The sequence below is a fragment of the Larus michahellis genome, chromosome 4, assembly GCF_964199755.1.
Source record: "Larus michahellis chromosome 4, bLarMic1.1, whole genome shotgun sequence".
In the NCBI taxonomy this organism is placed as follows: Eukaryota; Metazoa; Chordata; class Aves; order Charadriiformes; family Laridae; genus Larus; species Larus michahellis.
In genome coordinates, this window is record NC_133899.1 from 94,056,776 (window position 1) to 94,075,307 (window position 18,532).

General features: G+C 54.3%; 1 protein-coding gene across 1 annotated transcript; it reads right to left on the minus strand.

The window, feature by feature from the left end:
• Nucleotides 1–236: 236 nt before the first annotated feature.
• LOC141741664 (SITS-binding protein-like) lies at nt 237–17,263 on the minus strand. The gene is made up of 10 exons (XM_074582522.1): nt 16,321–17,263; nt 13,878–14,049; nt 12,882–13,089; nt 12,629–12,779; nt 12,224–12,406; nt 11,383–11,651; nt 9,496–9,632; nt 7,485–7,606; nt 6,553–6,732; nt 237–845 (listed from the first exon to the last, which is right to left on the minus strand). Exons 1-10 carry the CDS (start codon nt 16,777–16,779, stop codon nt 672–674), a joined length of 2,055 nt encoding a protein of 684 aa, XP_074438623.1. The 5' UTR covers nt 16,780–17,263; the 3' UTR covers nt 237–671.
• Nucleotides 17,264–18,532: the final 1,269 nt, after the last annotated feature.

Here is an 18,532-nt window from a genome sequence, read left to right on the forward strand (position 1 = left end):
TCTGTCCACATCACGCGCTGTTAGAGCCACTCCTTTCTTGATCGAGTTGTTTTTCTTACACAGAAACCCACTTCCAACAGACCTGGAATTCACCCAGTTTTCCCATTACCCTCAAAGTCAGTCCCTTACCCCCACGGACTCTCCTGGGGGAGCACACACGCAGCATCAGATGGGAGAAGCAGGTAGCACTTAGCACGTGTGATGTCCATGCACACGAATAGAGCTATCACATATTTCAGTTTCCCTGTATGGACTTTTTTATTTTCTTTAAATGCAAAAAAATCCCATCCGAGCAGAAGCTGATGTTCGTTCATCTCCTGTTCTGGAAAATCCACTCTCTGGCCAAGGCAGCACCTTTGAGCAGGGTGTCAGGGACCTGGAGATGCTGGATGTGCCACCTGAACACGCGCACGCTAACATTTCGCTGGGAAAAACCTGGAAGGATGGAGGTCGACGTTCTGCGTGGATGGATATTTGTACCAAAGCTACATTTCCTCTATTGTAGAATAACAACAAATGATAAAAGATTCAAACAGTTTCTGCTGGGAAAAAAAAAAAAATTCTTGGGAAAGTGCAAATAGGCTGAAATAGCCTCAAGGAAGAGCAACCGCATTTGGCCAGTGCTGCTCTGAAAGAGGTCAACTGTCCCAAAGCTGCGGCAGGCTGTGAATTTAGGAGGTTTTTACAAAAACCGGCACCTCTGCAAGGCTGGCAGAGTAGTTCCTGAGGACGGTGCCCCCGTCAAACACGCGGGCGCTGTTGGTGTCCAGCCACAGCTGCCCTTCCCCGGGCAGGTAGATATCTCTCCACATTTGCCCTTTTTCTGTTATGGGGGCAACCAGGACCTGCAGTGTGGAAAAACAGAGAAAAAAAAAAAGACATTTAGCACACAGAGGATTAGCCAGGATGTACCCCTGGCTGCCCCAAGGAAGCCACGAGGCTGAAGGGAGACACGAGCAACCCCAGAGCTCAGGAAGCTCACGAGCGTCCATCCACGCAAGCTGCAGGGGCCAAAGTTGGTAAGTTCAAGATTTCCTGAATTGCAGCGAGGAAAAAATGATGCAAAGGCATTCATTTGACCGGGATTGGGATCATTCCTGCCTGAGGTAGCCCCTCGAGTCTATCTAACTCCTATTTTGGAAGACCTGCACTAAGAAAATCCATCAGAAATGCATGTTTCCTACAAAGCAAAGCTCCTCCTCCTAGGCTGGGCAGGAGCTCAGGCTGGCCAGTCGCTCCCGGCCGCCACGGGTGGGTTCAGGCTCACCCAAAGCAACTTCTGAGGAGGGAACTGATGGCACAGAGTCATGGCGAGAGACATCCCTGTGCCACGCGGCAGATTTTGGGATTTGTGGAGGAATTGGGAATTTCTCCTTCCTCCCATGACCCTGTGCTTGGGAGGGCCGGGTTCAGGCAGACCCTTTGATACAACTTAATCAACGAAGTCAAATATGATCCGGTATAAAACCAAGCCGAAACTTGTATTTCAATTGGAAACGAAGATGTTACAGGAGTGGGAGAAGAGTTTTAGCTCCAGGCTGCCCTGGGGAACTCTCCAGGGGACTCAACCCCCTTCACCCCACAAATCTTAGGAGAAAGATTTGTATTTTAGCCTCTCGGACTAATTCAGTGTTGCAGGTGATGTAAACCCTAGGAGAAGCTCAAGTTCAAACTCTACAAGATGATGTATACGTTCTCAAGCAACATATTCACATTTATCATTCTACGGACTCAAGGCTCCTTTGGAGATTCAAGGGATTTAGCTGCCCAGTGCCCTCCAGTCTTCATGGAAATCTCAGCTGGTGGCCTTGGCATATGAGTAATTGCATTTTTTTAAAGAGCATATAAAAATAAAAGCACAAAAAAACTTGCTTTTTGGTCACAACTCAGTGAGCCCCATTTGGACATGGGGCATGAGGAGAAGTGTGTTCTGCTCGCTCCTCCCCAGCAACTCAGCCAAGGTAATCCAGTCTCCAAAGAACGTTAGAGATATTTTTTTTTTTCTTGGTTTATGGGAAAAGCGGCCTTTTACATTACTGAGGTCCTCTGCCTGGTGATGGTGGGGTGGGGAGAGGGGTCCCTGAGGTCTTTTCTCACCTGACTCAAAAGAAAAAGCAGTTTCCAGTATTCCAAGAATATTTATTCCTAATAAATTATTTAACTTCAGAAAAAGAAAGAGGTTTTCAGAGCCCTAAATTAAGAGTTTTACAAGGAAAGCAGAGATTTGCTGAAAAGGAAAAGAAAAACCCAAACCACAAACCCAGCTGCTTTGGCTTAAATTTAAATCTGCTTGAACGCTGAGGCTTTGATTTGTGTGTGTGCAGAACAGGGTTCACACGATGAAGAAAGAGGAGACGATAGGAAAATAAATTAAAACTCTAGAAAGGCCACTAAAGCCAAAAAAAAAAGGCTAAACAGCAAAACCGGAGTATGAAGTTTATGAATCAGTCACTCCTAAAGCTCACTTTTGGAGGTCCTGTGACAGCAAAGAGTAAGTGCTTGGGACTCATCCTCCCATCCCCGAGCGATGCTCCTTGGGCCACCCGGCAGCGTTGTCACGGGGGACAGCGTGGTGTCCCACACAACCCGGGGGACACTTCCAGACCCTCCTGGCCTTTATGAATGTATTCGGCAGCAGGTCCTGGCTCCCCTGCCCCTCCCAGCATCCGCGCTCGCCAGGCGGTCGGCAGTGACAAGCAGTGACGCTGCGTCACCGTCACAAAACAGCCAGTATGTTTTGCTGAATCACTGCAACTTGTCTCTTTGCTCTTCTATTTCGGCACGCTTTGCTGGAAGCAGCCAATAGTGCCCAGCTCCACTTCCCTTGCCCCGGAGTGGAAATTTGCTCATGATGCTGGAATACGGTCGTGCAGCGTCAAATCCAGTTTCAAGACCTCTAGTAAGGGATCAGAAACTCTTTGGCTTCCCTTTGTAGCCAAAAATCTGACATAAAACCCATTTACTGAGCCCTCCTGCTAATTTGACGGATATGTCATCCGTCTGGATTCAGGTCACGGAATCTTCAGAGTTGGAAGGGACCTCTAGAGATCATCTAGTCCCACTCCCCTGCTAGAGCAGGATTGCCCAGAGCACATCCCTCAGGGCTGCATCCAGGCGGGTCTTGAAAATCTCCAGAGAAGGGGACTCCACACCCTCCCTGGGCAGCCTGTTCCAGTGCTCGGTCACCCTCACCGTAAAGAAGTTTTTCCGTGTATTTGAACGGAACTTCCTATGTTCCAGCTTGTGCCCGTTGCCCCTTGTCCTGTCGCTGGGAACCATTGAAAAGAGCCTGGCTCCGTCCTCCTTAAACCCACCCTTTAGATACTTGTAAACATTAATCAGGTCCCCCCTCAACCTTCTCTTCTCCAGGCTAAAGAGTCCCAGCTCTCTCAGCCTTTCCTCATAAGGGAGGTGCTCCAGTCCCATAATCATCTTGGTTGCCCTACGCTGGACTCGCTCCAGTAGTTCCCTGTCCCTCTTGAACTGGGGAGCCCAAAAGTGGACACAGTACTCCAGTTGTGGCCTCACCAGTGCAGAGCAGAGGGGGAGAATGACCTCCCTCGACCTACTGGCCACAGTCTTTCCTGTGCAGCCCAGGATGCCATTGGCCTTCTTGGCGACAAGGGCACACTGCTGGCTCATGGATAATTTGCTGTCTGCTGCCAAGGTCGAATGTCTGCTGCCAAGAGATCTGGGTTAAGGAGATCTGGGAGTAATGGGTGTACAAACGACAGCCTGAAAAGTCAGGTTCCAAAGCAGGGCTATCCTCCCAGCCCAGAGTTTACCCCCCAAAAAAGCCTGGGGCACAACTCAGGGGTGGAGAGGCTTCAGCCGTGGCCCAAAGCACGTTCACTGCACCCCACAGCCCCTGCTTGCGCTGGGGGAGGAGGCTCAAAAGGTCTAGCCCAGTGTCCTCGGATCATACTGGGGCAGAATCGCCCTGTGTATTTTCCAGTAATTTCGTATTAATGATGCTCCAAATTGCACCAAAGCCATTTTTGGAGTGTGTTTCTATTCGTCCAGCTTCCAAAAGCCAGCTTGGAACTCAGAACTTCCCCTGTCTGGGCTCTCCCGCCACAAGCTCAGGCACTTTTGGAGGTGGGGGAGGATTAAAAAAAACAAGTCAGACAAGCTTTTGGCCAGCCTCATATCATGCTTTATCAGAAATGCTTGGCCCTGACAAGTTTATGGAGCAGACGCCACATTTTACCCTATTTTAGGAGCTTTCAGCCAAGCCATGAGTTCACACCTCCTGGGAGATGGGATTGAAGCTGCTCCGGCCTTTTTTTTTCCCCCCTCCGAGTTTGCAATATCTTACTGGGAAGCTGGTCTCACTAACGCAGACCACATTTCTGCCTTGGCCGATACAACTACATCGGGGATTTTTCAGCTCGAGTGATTTTGGGGGAAAAAAGTAAGTTTTAGCTTGCTCGCAGTAACAGCCGAGTCCCAATTCCCACCATTCCTGCTGGAACGGGGGCTCTGCAGTGCGTTGGGACAGGGGAAACCCCGCGGCTCCCTCCAGCCTCTGCGCTTGCACAACATCCCTCTAAAATCCATTTGTGCCGAGGATCTGTATTTTTAAAAACATCCCACCTGGTTATTTGAGCTCTTTGCCTTTTAAGAAGCAGCAGAAGGACATTTTATTTTAGCAATTGTCTGCAGTGAAAGTATCCTCTAAAAAAATAAACCAACCTATTCCTTAGTTTGAGGAAGAGGAGGCTGAGGGGAGACCTCGTCACTCTCTACAACCACTTGAAAGGACACTGTAGAGAGGTTGGGGCTGGTCTCTTCTCACAGGTCATTAGCGATAGAACGAGAGGGAATGGGTTCAAGCTGCAGCAGGGGAGGTTTAGGCTGGACATTAGGAACAAATTCTTCCCAGAAAGAGTGGTCAGACACTGGAATAGGCTGCCCAGGGAGGTGGTGGAGTCACCGTCCCTGGATGTGTTTAAGACTCGTTCAGATGTGGTGTTGGGGGATATGGTGTAGGGGAGAACTCTGTAGAGTGGGGTTGGTGGTTGGACTCCATGATCCCAAGGGATTTTTCCAACCTAAATGATTCTATGAGTCTATAAATTGAAACTGCAGAATTTGTGGTAAGAAACTCAAGCTTGGAAGTCAGGTATTGCAGCATCTCTTGGAGGGCACAAGCAGAGCCCGAATAGATAATTCTGAGCACAAGATGCTTTTTTATTAAAACAAGAAAAACTCCCACTGAGCTTTGCTTTTGGGTTTTGGATGTTTTTTAGGATGATGCTGTCCTTATTATTAGGCAGCATCCCCACGTGGAGACAGCCCGACGCGTTGCTGCAAGGTGAACGCAGTAGTATGAACAGAGGATTATGCTTTTAATAAAAAAAAAAAAAAAAAAAAAAACAAAACACCCTGTAGGAACTGCCAAGATCTTGAGCTGCTGGGATGCTGCACCCAGGCTAAGTAGGAGGGACAAAGATGAAGTGATGCCACCACGAAAAATAAAAACCCTCCTTACAAAAATGGGAGGATGAGACACGATTTGTTTTAAGAAAGGTCTTTTTCAGAAGACCCGAGTTGTCTTTCCAAGACCTTTTTGATTTAAAGCAGCCATAAATCACGTGATATGTCATGCCACGTACGTGCCAAAGGAACACTTCCCAAGCTGTAATGGGAGGAGGGGGATGTGTTTGCAATGAGGGCGACAAGAGACTCCCCCCTACACAAACCACAACCAAAGCATGAAAACGCCAGACTTGCAAGGAGTATTTACAGCATGAAACACTGAAATCTGAAGGAGGAGGAGAAAAGAAAACTGCAGGGAAAGAGATGCCAGCCATGTTTAAATGTCTACTCGGAAAATGGTTAAAAACATCAATCCATCTTAAACAAGCCACAGGTGTCTTGATAATATTCACCTAACTTGCGGTGGCCTTGTAAATTTGCTGGGCTCCATTCAAAACACTCATATGGGCGGAATAAACCCTGACTATAACTGCCGGGGGGGTAAAGTAGAGATTTAAGTCAATAAATCCCATAGGCAATACATGGATGGGCAAATGCAACCAGGACATTGATGCCAGCCTGAATTTGGGCCCAAGGTTCTGTCGTCTCCAATGCTTTGTATCTGTTGCAGTTGATTAGGATTGAAAAACCCCAAAAAGTGGCTGGAGGAGCTCCCCGAGAGGGCCGGGGAGCTGCACGTTGGGCTGCCCCTTGGCTAATGCAGGTGGGCAACCTTGGATGAAGAACCAGGCTGTAGCTCCAAGGAGCGGGATTAACACCGTGAAAAGAGGGCAAAATTGAGCAATATTGGCCATCAGGAGGCATCCTCTGGCAGAAAGGACTGAAAAATACCCCAAAAGTAAAAAAGAAAGGAAAAGAAGGCTTGTCGACTCTTCATTTTGAATAAATCATCAACCTGAAGGAACCAACAGGGTCCATCCACCCTTTGGTTTCAAGCAGCCTTTGAGCTGTGTATTCAGGTAGGATGCAGAGAGGTGGGTGGGTGAGCGCAGGGGGCACCTTATTGCCCCCAGTTACCCTTTGAGGGAGTTCAGCCTCTGCATTTCCTACCTCATCTCCAATGAGAAATTCGTCCTCTATGGTGAAAGCGGTTGGATCTGTGGGACTGAGCCACCACGCTGGCCGGAAGATGGGGTACCCCAACCGAAGCCATTCCTCGCTGTATTTTATGATGAGTGGCACAACGAAGTCCCGGTGCCTCTGTATGCATTGCCGGGTAAGATTCAAGACCTGCGGGGGCAGAAGGAAAAAAAAACCCATGACAAGGCCTTCATCCAATAAACAGCAAAGCAAGATGAAATATAAAATAAAAATAAACGTATATATTCCCTTGGGAAGAGAGAACACTGAATTGCGACGTCCTGGTCGAGTCATGGCAGCCAACAAGGCAGAAACAGGGTTGATAGAATGGCTTTATTCCCATTTAGATGTGGAAGCTGGGGATCGCGGCTGGCAGGTGATACCACCTGGGGTGCTAACATCTCTAACCACAGCAACGAACGCTTTTGCTGCGTTTTTAATTTAATGACTTCTCCCCCCATTCCCCAGTTTTAAGAATTACTCTCCCCTCTATTGCCCTAAAGGTGACATCCCTGGGAAAATGCCTCCAACTGTTTAAAAAGATCTTGAATGTGAATCTGAGCCTTCACTCTACTGTAGATATTAACTATTTGATCACACTGGAATTAAACAACTCCGGCAGCGAAAGGGAGGGGGAAAGACATGGCAGTTGCTGTCATTTCCACAGGCGTTGTGGACACCAGCCCCACGGTTGCTCGTAGCTGAAGAATAAAGCCAGGGAAACTCACATTAATTTTGCAGCAAAACCACTGCTGCGAGCCCGCGGCGGTCTGGTGGCTGGGGCAGAGGGCAGGGTTTGTGGGCAGCAAGAAGAGGACAGTGATTTTTAGGCTCAGCTTTCCCCAGTAGGGACCTCTGTGGCTTTTGGGGGTGTTTGTCACGTAAGGGCCGGGGGTACGCACCCAGGCGTCGCAGCAGAGCCAGGGCGGCGTGCTGAAGGCCATCACGGGGAGGAACGTCACCAGCTGCAGCCACCGCACATAGAGCTCCAGGTCCCCTGGGGTGTCACCGGCCAGGCTCCCTCCTGCCGGGGACAAGTGATGGCGGGATGAGTCCCAAAGGACCCACTCTCCATGTGGACAGGACACGGTACCCCATTGCAAAAGGAGCCCCGTTCTCCCCTCCCATGTTTTTCTTCATAGAATCACAGAATGGTTTGGGTGAGAAGGGACCTTAGAGATCATCCAGTGCCACCCCCTGCCCTGAGCAGGGACACCTCCCACCAGCCCAGGTTGCTCCAAGCCCCGTCCAACCTGGCCTTGAACCCCTCCAGGGATGGGGCAGCCACAGCTTCTCTGGGCACCCTGGGCCAGGGGCTCACCACCCTCACAGCCAAGAATTTCTTCCTCACATCTCATCTCAGTCTCCCCTCTTTTGGTTTAAAACCCTTCCCCCCCATCCCATGGCTCCCCTCCCTGCTCCAGAGTCCCTCCCCAGCTTTGCTGGAGCCCCTTGAGGAACTGGAAGGGGCTGGAAGGTCTCCCCGGAGCCAGCAAACGTCAATCAGCCATCCCTCTCCGGCCCTTTTAGGACCGGGCGTACTGGGGGTAATGTCTCAGGAGTTCTTAAATTTTAGCAGAACATCGTAAAAAGGGATTTCTCTCCTGCAAAGAAAAGCATTGGGAAAACGCTGGACTTTCCTGCCACTTTGATGGGCAAAGACGAAGCATTACGGGGAAAATACTCCTGTAATTTGGATCCCTCTAAATTCATAGAGAAAAAATTGGTGGAGAAGCAGAGTATTGCTAATTAACCAGAAACATGGACAGGAAGGGGATTCCAGTTCCCCTCCAAAACACCACAGAGGGGCTTGGGAAGGACAGGAGAGGATGGGATGGGACAGGGAAAGGGAAACGAAGCCCCCAGGGCTGGAGCGTCCCCAGGACCCATCGCTCTGAGAATCTGGCAGAGCTTCCCCTAGAAACGGCACAGAACACCCCAACGCCGAGGGCTCACCCAAACCATCCACGAAACCCTGTTTCCCCCAGAGGCTTTTCCCCTCCCTTGTGTCTCCAAAGCTGTGGTGACACAACCCGATGGACCACACGTCCCAGCAGCACATCCCACAACCCGCCCCACGCAGGGGATCTGCTCCCTCATCCGGCCCCGCTGCAACAAGCCCATGGGTTCAGCATCTCCTCCGGGAGGGAACTGGCAGGCTGTGGTTGCCTAAGCCTTGTTTTCTAGGAAAAACTGGCTAAAAAGAGAGTCCAAATTGAAAAATTGCTCAACGACCCCCTTTTTCAGGGCTGTCTTTGCAGCTCCGCTCTCTGGGTCTGATGCCTCATGTGCAGCCTCTGCCTGCTCGGGGCATGTTTTAAACACAAAGAACCCGGTCACCTCCAAGAAGAGGGGAAAAATGAGCTGCTTGGCCCCCGTTAAAAGATTGTTTCTCAACTTTTATAATTTTTCTTTTTTTTTTAAGGATTTCTCAAGCCATTGTTCTTTGGAGCAGAAAGGCAAACTTGGAGCAGGGCTGCTGGTGTTTTAGGAATATCCATTTCCCAGCCAGGAGCCCGGACAGGCGGTTTCCCAGCCGCGGGCTCCCTCCCTGCCTTCGCCGGGTGGGATTTGGCTCAGGCAGAGCCGCGGGAGGTGGCCGCTGCCCTCCGCCTGCGGGCAACCAGCTCTGCCAAGGGCATCCCCAGCGACCCGGCTGCCTACTAAAATTTAAAACATCTTTTTTTTTTGTTTGTTTTCAATTCCTCAGCCGATGCCCTAGTGACATTCAACCCAGTCAAGTCGACACGGCAAAAATTTGGGTACTGGGAACGAAGTGCTTCATGCCTCCCTACAGCACAGCCGAGCCGGAGCGTGCACACACCTCCCGCGCTCCTCCCGCCCGAGCGGCCGCTGCCAAAGTCTCTGCAGAAAAGCCAGAGGTAGTGGAAAAAGCAGGAAAGAAGTTATTACCTACTGCGTCGGGGATGAAGAAGTTGTAGCCCAAGAGGCTGTAGTGCAGCACGGAGGGAATGACCCCCTTCAGCCCCGCGTGGCTCCAGTCGGAGCGCAGGGGGCTCATCTGGACGAAGAGCGGGAGGTGACTGGATCTGGGGGAGACAAGCACAAACCCAGCGTCTTCAGATGGCTCGCAGGAGCCAGAGCTCCCCGGCTGTGGTCAGATAGGGGTTTCTCCAACCACTTGGCATCTCCCTTGGAGGGGGATCGGTGCTCCTCAACAGCACTCCCACCCTACCGAGTTTGGCACCCCCAGTCCTCCTCCCTCTCCCCAGATCCCCTACTCAAAGCTTTCCTTCTCCTGGCCTGATCCCACGAGGGCCACAATTTGGTGGCAGCACAGCCATGCTCTGGGTTGTGGCCGCCTTCTTGCTGCTTCTCATGTGGCCACACTGACCCTGGTGGGAAAACGCTCACAGAAAACACACCCGCGGCACCGGCTGGGGTGTCCCAACGGCACCCTCAGCCCCGGGTCCACGCGGTTCCCCAGACCCAAAGCACGAACCTCCTTGTGACAGGGATGGCCTGGGGGACGAGTCCTGCGGGGAGGATTTCTCCTCCTGGCTTTCATTTGTGCTCATCTGTTTCACATTGAGCAGCTCTTATTCCTGACAGCGGTTCTATCCGGAGGAAAACATTATTTTCCCCGTGTTTTTTTTTTTTTTTTTTAATTTTTTTTCCCTGTAGCATTTCTATGCCTTGGGTTTACTCGGGAGGGCAGGGGGTCATGTCATCAAGCAGCCCGCTGCTGGAGGCAGTGTTTCTGGTGGCCAAAAATGGTCAAATCTGGACCTTCGTGATGAGCTTTGGCTTGAAAAATGGTCTGGAGCTCATCTAACCGAGGGGGGTTTTTGGTCCGAGTCTTCTTACTCCTGGAGTTTGGGTTCCTCCTCAACTTCCCACCCATCCGCTGACTCCCCAAAGGTCTCCCAGGGACACTTCATCTCAGGAGGTGCTAAGGCCAATGCGTTGTTTATGACACTTCTGGCATGGAAACTGCCCACCAGGAAAGGTATGATCCCAGACAGACTGAAAAATGGTCAGAAAAGGGGCTATTTCCAGTACTCTGGTTTTGCAGATGGCTGAGTAAGAGCCCGTCACTGCCTCGGCATGCGAAACTTTGCTTTTTCTTTGGAAATGAACTATTTTGAAGTTGCTTTCTCATGCAATTTACCATCAGTGCCTCATCCACAACATGAAATAAGTCATTTTGGAAACAGCCCGCGTATCGCTTTGCATCTGCCAGGCATAAGAATAATGGGGGAAAAAGAACAGTAATAGTTTTTGGTGCCTTGAACCAAAGGGTTTCGAGGCACGTTACAACTCTAATTAGCGTTAACCCTGTTGTGGGCTATGCAAGCATGAAAGGTCAGAACACTGCAGTCGTCTGACACTACGAGCAACTACGGGCACAGGGGTTTGGGCAGGGCTCCAGGGCTGACCCTCTCCCTTCTGCAGAAGGGGCAGCGACCCCAGGCTTGAATGGCCGTAAGTGACAAGATGCATTTTTACTGCACCTGGCGTTAACGCATTTAGGCGTTTTTATGCTCCGAGACATTAAAAAAAAAATATTAAAATGCTCCGAGAGAGGAAGAGGAGATGCGAGAGTGACCCCTCCTTACATATCCCCCCGGACCACCTCCGCGCTGCTCCCCTGGGTGCTGAGCATCCCAAGGGCACGGTTAAAGCATCACCTCAACCACAGAATCACAGAATGGCAGGGGTTGGAAGTGACCTCTGGAGATCATTACGTCCGCCCCCGGCCAGAGCAGGGTATCTCAGGTTATCAACCATCTCCTGCAGCTGTCGGCGCCAGCGCAGCATCTCCTCCGCGATACCCACCTGGCGCCGGCGCTGATGATGGTGGTGTTCCCCAGTGTCGCCAGTGCCGCCGCCAGCGCCGCGGTGTACCGGTCGCCCACCAGCTCCGCGGGAGGCGGCACGGCTCGATCCAGGAGGGCATTGCCCTCGGCGCCCTCGAACACCACGTACGCGGCCCCCAGCGCCTGCCGCAGCCGCCGGGCACGTGCCAGGAACCAGCCCAGCGCCGCCTCGCTGGTGACGTTCAGGCGGGCACAAAGCTGCCCCTTCCACATGGTCAGCAGAGGGATCTGCGGCAGGAGGGGGGAAAAACAGCTGTTAGACCCAAAAAACATCCCCCAGCGCTGGTGCGTGAGGCCGGAGGATGCCTGCGCGGCTCAAATCCCGCCGTACCGCGATTTGCAGCATCACGGTGCAGCGCATAAAGGTGTAAGCCCTCTCTCACCCCCCTCAAAACCCCCCAGCCGATGGCAGACTGGCACAGAGCCATAGAACTGCCCGGTTGGAAGAGAAGGGACCTTCTGATCATCGAGTCCGACCATCAACCCAACACTGAGAAAACCCATCACTAAACCATATCTCTAAGCACTGTGTCTACCCGCCTTTTAAATATCATCGAAATGATTGCGAAAAAGGGAATTGGGGGCGACTTTCTGAATAACAGCAGCTTTTAAGAATATCTTTTAGAAGTGGAAATTCGAAAGCTGCTTCTTTATGGAACGGGAGAAAAGCGGCTCCCCCAGGCATCACTTTGCCCCCAGCGCAGGAGGACCGGGCTGTCCCTCTCTGCGGGCATTTGTTCAGCTTTAATTTTGGTTTTGGGTGGAGCAGGAGGCCCGGGGGGTGGAGGGGGGTGCGGTACCGGGGGCTGCAGGCTCAGCCAGTAGCCGTCCGTCTGCCCGTGCCGCAGGGAGCGCAGGAAGAGCGGGGAGGCAATGCTGGTGTACGGCGACAGCGTGATGGAGAGCTGCAGCGGCGCGACCAGGGACGGGTCCCAGGTGCCGGCCGAGTCCTGCCGCTTCCTCGGCTCCGGGGGGACGTGGTCCTGCAGGGGAGGGACGGGCAGGAGAAGGGGTTTGGTGTGAGCGGCAAAGCCACCGCGCGCTCGGTGTCACCGCCTGCGCGGGGTGACACTCTGAACCGAGCGTCCCTCCTCGGGGAGGGGAGCACAAGCGGGCGCGTTCGCGTTTCACATGGAGGGGTGTCGCGGGCCGATGGCAGCTCTCCGTCCGCCTCTCCAGCCCGAGGCCGGCAGGACGGGACGTACCGCGGCGGCGAGGACGGCGGTGCAGCGCTCGCCCAGGGCCAGGACCCCCTCCTGAAGGCCATGCCGCTTCAGTCTCTTGGCCAGTGACCTCAAACCTCGCTTTATTTTGGCGGCCGAACCCTCTGGGCCGTGGTACCGCCAGATGGGAGACCTGTGGGGGGGAAAGAGCCCGGAGGGGGGGTCGTACCTTGTGCCGGCACAAGATGCTCAGGGCAGTGACCGGGACGAGGAGCAGAGGGAAGGGACATCTCACCCCAGGAGGGCCGTGTCTGGCATGGCCCGCGCCGTCCCCGCCAGCTGGGTGCCCACATGCCGGTGGGCGGCCGCCATGTCGGGGCTGAGGCAGAGCCGGTAGCCCAGCGGCACCGCCGCTCTCCCCGCCGGCGACTCCAGGCAGAAATGCCGATTGCTCTCCAGCGAGAGGAAGAGGGGCACGTCGGGCGCCGCCGTCACCGTCACCCCTTTGGGGAGAGAAGAGGAAAACGTGTCTCAGCAAAGCGCCTGGCTCCTCTCGGTCCTCGCTCCGGTGGCCATGGGGACAGGGGTGCGCGGGGCAGAGCCTAACTGGTGCTGGGACCTCCCGGAATGATCCCGGCACACAAGCAAATCTCCACTCTCTACCTCCACTCTTCCCTTTTAACCTCCAAAATGCCTTTCAAGGGCTGGATTTGCTCCATTTCTTGCCTTTTTGCTCTGCATTCAGCTTAGGCAGCGGCTTCAGCTTCCTCAGTGCAGGGTGGCTGCAGGTCAACTGATTAATTTGGGGGAAGAAGTTTGGCGTTCTGCAGAATAATCCAAATATCCACCCAAAAATGGCAGCGGCAGCTGAATTCACAGCCACATCCAGCATCCCATGGGAGTGCCGGGGACCTGGGAGCTCGGGGTGAAGCCACCCAAGCGGCGCTGGAGGATGTGGCGCTGGACACGGATCTCTGCTTAAAAAAGAGAGAACCAGACACACCAAGAGCGTGGGATTTCCCTGGGGGGACTCGGGCCACCCCCATCCTCTCGGGCACCGACTCGTAAACACAGCTGAGGTTTAATGTCACGGCCTTTTCCACAGGGATGGGGCAGCGTGGGACCCGTCCCTCCTCCCCCGCTGCCAGGCGTCACAGCGTTTGTGGGATAGTTCAATCTCGGAGGCGCCCGCCCTGCTCTTAAACCAGTTGTTTTATAGACGAGGGGAGGGATGGAGAGCCACGGGGCTAAAGCAGAAGGGCGTTGGACGGGGAAGGTTGCAGTTAGTTACCTGTGGAGCCTAAGAAGTACCTCTCCAGGACTGGCCCGTAGCCGTGGGGGCTCTCGCTGAAGTCGCCGCTGACGAAGGGCTGCGCTGGGCTCTCGGCACCATTGAGCGGCCAGCGCTGGGCACGGACGCTCGCCCCTCCGTACCAGGAGACGTTGGCCATGGAGAAGCAGTCCTGCAGCCAAGAGAGCGGCGTCAGGTGACGAGAAACGCCTCAGGGGAGGATGGACGCGCGAATAATTGCATTTGGAGAGGGGAAAACCCCCGCCTGTTGCTCCAGTGTTGTCAGAGCGGTCACAGGACGGGTCTTTTCCCAGGGAGAAGAATCCCAACCCCATGAGATTTGGGGGTTTTCTGCAGAAAGTGGGCGCTCGCTCTTTGCTTTCCGCATCTAAACTGGTAGAAGGTGCTTGGGTTTAAAACTTTTCCTGCACCAGAACAAGAGCTGGACTTCCAGGTACCAAAAAATGCAGAAATTCTGCCCAATGGCTTGATTTCTCAGCCTGCGGTTTAGTAAAGTTGTCAAATGGTGTAAGAGTAGGAAGAGAAAAAAAATAAATTGCAGCAAGAGTCAGTGGTGCAAGTTATACACTTTGTTTACCTCGAATAACAAAAAAAGAGTCTTAACTTGCTAATTAAAGTCAAAGACAACATTTTTTCTTCCTTTTCCCCTTAAGCCCCTGAGTTCAACATGCGGGTGGAGGAATATGAAAATCCCACCGCAGGAATGAAAACTCTGTGGCTTAAAAATCAGTTTCCTTTAAAATTAAAAAAAAAAACAAAAACAAAACAACAAAACCAACCCAAAAAAAAGGGGGAAAAAAAAGGAAAAAGGGGGAAAAGGGGGAAAAAGGGGGGAAAAGGGGGGGAAAAGGGGGGGAAAAGGGGGGAAAAGGGGGGAAAAGGGGGGAAAAGGGGGGAAAAGCTCTCCTAGCTGCCTTCCGCAGCGTTCCTGGGTGACCGTGCTGCCCTCCCCAGTTGCGTGCACGCAGGGAGGTGTTTACCCTCCATGAGGGCCCATCTCCACGGCACCGCAGCCTCCCCGGGGTAAACGGTGGGTTTCCCGCTGTCTCCCAAGGCAAAGCCCTGCTGTTCCCGCGGGGCGGATAATGAAAAGTATTTCCCTCGTGAGACCCAAAGCAATTTGGGTATTTGGGGCACTCCTAGGGCTGACGGGGCAGCGGAGCAACGAGCCGTCTCTGAAAGCCACCGGTCCCGGGGCACATCCCTGTCCTTCACCCGCCTCCGTCGGGAAACCATCCCTTCTCGCTTCCAGGCCTCCGAGGCTTTCCCCTTTCTGCCAGCGCGGGGGATCAGCAGGCTTTAGCCTCCCGCGTGACTCCACGGCCGGGGACGGGCCTCTCCGAAAGCCCGGGGGCTCGGGCCTGGGGGGACGGACCCCGGCACCCCCAGCTCAGCCGAGTCCAACGGATCCCCGAGCCCCATCCCGCCACGGGGGCAGCGAGAGGCTCCGTCTCACCGGGATGGGGAGAGGAGACGTAAATTATTGAAGTGGAAACCCTGGAGGCTGAGAAGAGCTGTACCAGGTGTCAGCTGAGCGAGTTACACCAGCTGGGAACGGGGGGGGGAATAAAACCCCATTGTTAACTCTTAAATTTCACTGGGTCATATTTTCCAATAGTTTGGTTTAGGGCTTTTTTTTGTTTTGGGTTTTGGTTTTTTTTTTTTTGAAAAGTGGGAAAAGCTCTATTCTAGCTTGCGCATCCTCCCAACCGCCCCAAACCGATGCCAGCGAAGGAAACCAGCCCCACGCGCAGCGCTTGAGTTCAGGCAACAGCTTCCACCGGCCCAACGCGATGCCAACAGGCGATTTACGGCTAATGGGGAAAATTCCCCATCCCCGCAGGATCCCACCCCGCTGCCTCGCTTGTCCCGAGGGCTCCCAGACCACGCTCCGGTGGGGTTTTTCCTTCCCCTGCCCAAGGCTGGTTTTCAGAGTCTGCTTTTATTTAACCGAGGGAGAAAACCGGGAAGGATACACAAAAAGAAAAAAGCCACCATAAATTTTTGCAGCCGCAGACGTGGCTGAGGCCCGTCCCGAGAGAGCTGCCACATTGTGCCTGTGGTCGGAAGGGACCTTTCCGAGCTCCTCGCGTCCCTCGCCAGCATTGTGATCTTAAGCCGTTATTTATTCGGTCTCTATATAAACAGGGCTCTGCCACCCCGGGGTCAGCACTGCGGCACCGGCAGGCGGCGGCCGCGGCCCCTCGGTGTTTTGGGGGCTCAGCATCATGGCACGAGGCTTCCAAGGGGGCTTTTCCCACCCAGGACCTTCCAGCTACCGGAGGCTTTGGCAGACCCCGAGCATGGTGCGACCCCACAACCCTGCGGGGACATTGTGTGTTCAGGCCAGATCCTCCCCCCGCTTTGGCTGGTTTTACCCCAAAGGCCGCGGCGCGGAGCAGGGCGCGGGGGTCCCCGTTACCTTCAGCGCCACGTCAGGGCGCAGCGGGGTCCAGCGGACGCCGTAGCACTCGGTGCCAGGGGCTGGCGGGGGCTCGAGGGAGACCCGCAGCTCGGCGTCCTCCTCCCAGGCGTAGCAGAACTGCCCACCGTCGTGCCAGCAGCGGTCCCGCGGCGGAGGCGGCTCGGCAGCCGGCACACCGCCCACCGCCACCACCGCCGCCGTCCGCCCTGCCGGCAGCGCCCGCAGCAGCAGGGCCCCCCGCCGGCGCTCCCACAGCACCCCCCCGGCGCGGCCCCGCAGCACCCACTCCTCCGGGGGCTGCTCCAGCGCCTGCCAGGAGATGATGCCGATGGTCATGGCGAAGAAGACGGCCACGCCGAGGCAGCCCAGGGCACCTTTCCAGGGCTCCGTCATCTCCCTGAAGCCCAAGGTCCAGGTGGCTTCGGGGATCTGGCCGGTGGGGCGGGCGAGGGGCATGGTGCGATGGCGGGGGGATGCTCCGGCTCCTCTCCCTCTCCCCTCCTGCAGCAGCACAAGGAAGAAAGCCCTCCTCTTGGACTGCTCCGAAAGAATATTAAGAAAAAAAGGAAAAAAAAAAAAAAAAAAAAAGAAGAGGTTAAAAAAAAAAAAAAAAAGGAAGAGGTTAAAAAAAAAAAAAAAATGAAGCCTCAGCTCTTTTCTCCTCGCAGTAACCCGAAGGTAAGAGAACTCCCTTTCGCAGCCTCCCTCTGCTCACAGCCGCCGGCAAGTCCCGCTGTTGGGCTCGGCGCTGGCTGCGGCAGCAAAGCCCCCACGGCGGGGGTCAGCTCAACCCCGGGCACGGCCGGTGACACCCGGTCAGTGTCACCAAACACCGACCCGACAGGGACGAACACGTGCGGGCGAAGGCCAGGGAGGGGAGAGGGGGCAGCGCCGGAGCCTCCGCGGCGCTTTGGGATGTTCCTTCTCGGTTTGCAGAGCAGCAGTGAGTAGCCGGGGGGGGCAGAGAAAATATCGCAGGGGCGGTTAGAGAAAGGCAGGGGGTTAATCAGCGCCGGGTTTCCATCCCCCTTCCGTCTCGCCTGTAGAAGTGTTTGATAATGCCCAGAGCAGGGAGAAGGAGCCACCCGTGTGCCACCTCTCCCCGGCCCAGCGCGGCCACCCATCGCGTCCCCCTGCCACCCCCTCCCACCACCCCGCGGCTGTTACCTAAAGGCAGGTGAAGAGATGCTTCAGCAGCCCCCAAAAGTGGTCGTCGGTGGCCGAGCACTCACGCCCCGATTATTTTTTCCGCCCTCGCGTCGGGTTTTTCCTCCTCTTTCCCCGGGAGTCGTTTTTCCTCCCGGCCGCGTCCGAGACCTGCCCAGCCGAGGCAACCTGATCCACACCAACCCAGCAGCGTCACCCGAGAGGAGACACGGCCTGCTCCCTCCCACCCTGCGCCTATCCTCAGGTAGGCACATCAGCAACAGAGGCAGGAAATCAAAAAAAAATCATTTTAAGAAGCATGTATTTATATGGGAATAATTTTAAAGGGAGTTTTTGCAAAGCTAGTGAGTTGGCTCCGGCTGAGCCCTTACTACACACCTGCGAATCCACACACGAGAGCGCCGTGGCAGTGCTAAGCCTCCCCATTCCGCCGCTTTGGCTGTTTTGGTTTGTTATTATTGCATTCTGGGGGATTTTCTCGCTCCCAATGAGCTGCGGGGGCTCCCTGTGCGTCACCCCCAGGGCTGCGGGACAGGGTGCTGCCCGCACCCGGGGGCTGAGCTCCCGTGCAGGGGCAAGCGGCTCCCTGGGGCTGTTGCCATCCCTAACGGAGCGGAAAACTCTGGAAATCTAGGATTTCCACCCCCTTTCTATGCCCCACGCACTCATCGCGCCAGTCCTTCCCCCTGCCTGCGGGTGACTGGGGAAGACCCACATTGTGTGACCAATACCACAACCCGACGGCTGCCAGGCTGTAAAAAAATAATAATAATAGAGATTTTAATGAGTTTCGCCATCCTGCATCCGGGCGAAACCCCGACAAGCCCAAGCCCTGAACCCAAAGACAAAAGCACTACTCACCCCAGGAGATGCTGCTCTTTGGGAGGGTCTTGGCGCGGACGAATCCACCCGGAAAATCCTTGGCCGTGGCCCAAATAAGCCCCTGGAGGGGCCTTTCCCACAGGCGCCTCCAGGATTAATTTCTCATTTCAGCTGGGGCAGCATCCAGTATGGGGTGGAGGGGGAAAAATAGGTCGGTCCT

Coding starts and splice junctions, on each gene's coding strand:
- LOC141741664 (XM_074582522.1), bottom strand. CDS start 16,779: ATGCCCCTCGCCCGCCCCACCGGCCAGATCCCCGAAGCCACCTGGACC. Junction 13,090..13,877: donor GTACTTCTTAGGCTCCACAG/GTAACTAACTGC, acceptor CTCTCCCCAAAG/GGGTGACGGTGACGGCGGCG. Junction 846..6,552: donor AATTTCTCATTGGAGATGAG/GTAGGAAATGCA, acceptor TCCACACTGCAG/GTCCTGGTTGCCCCCATAAC.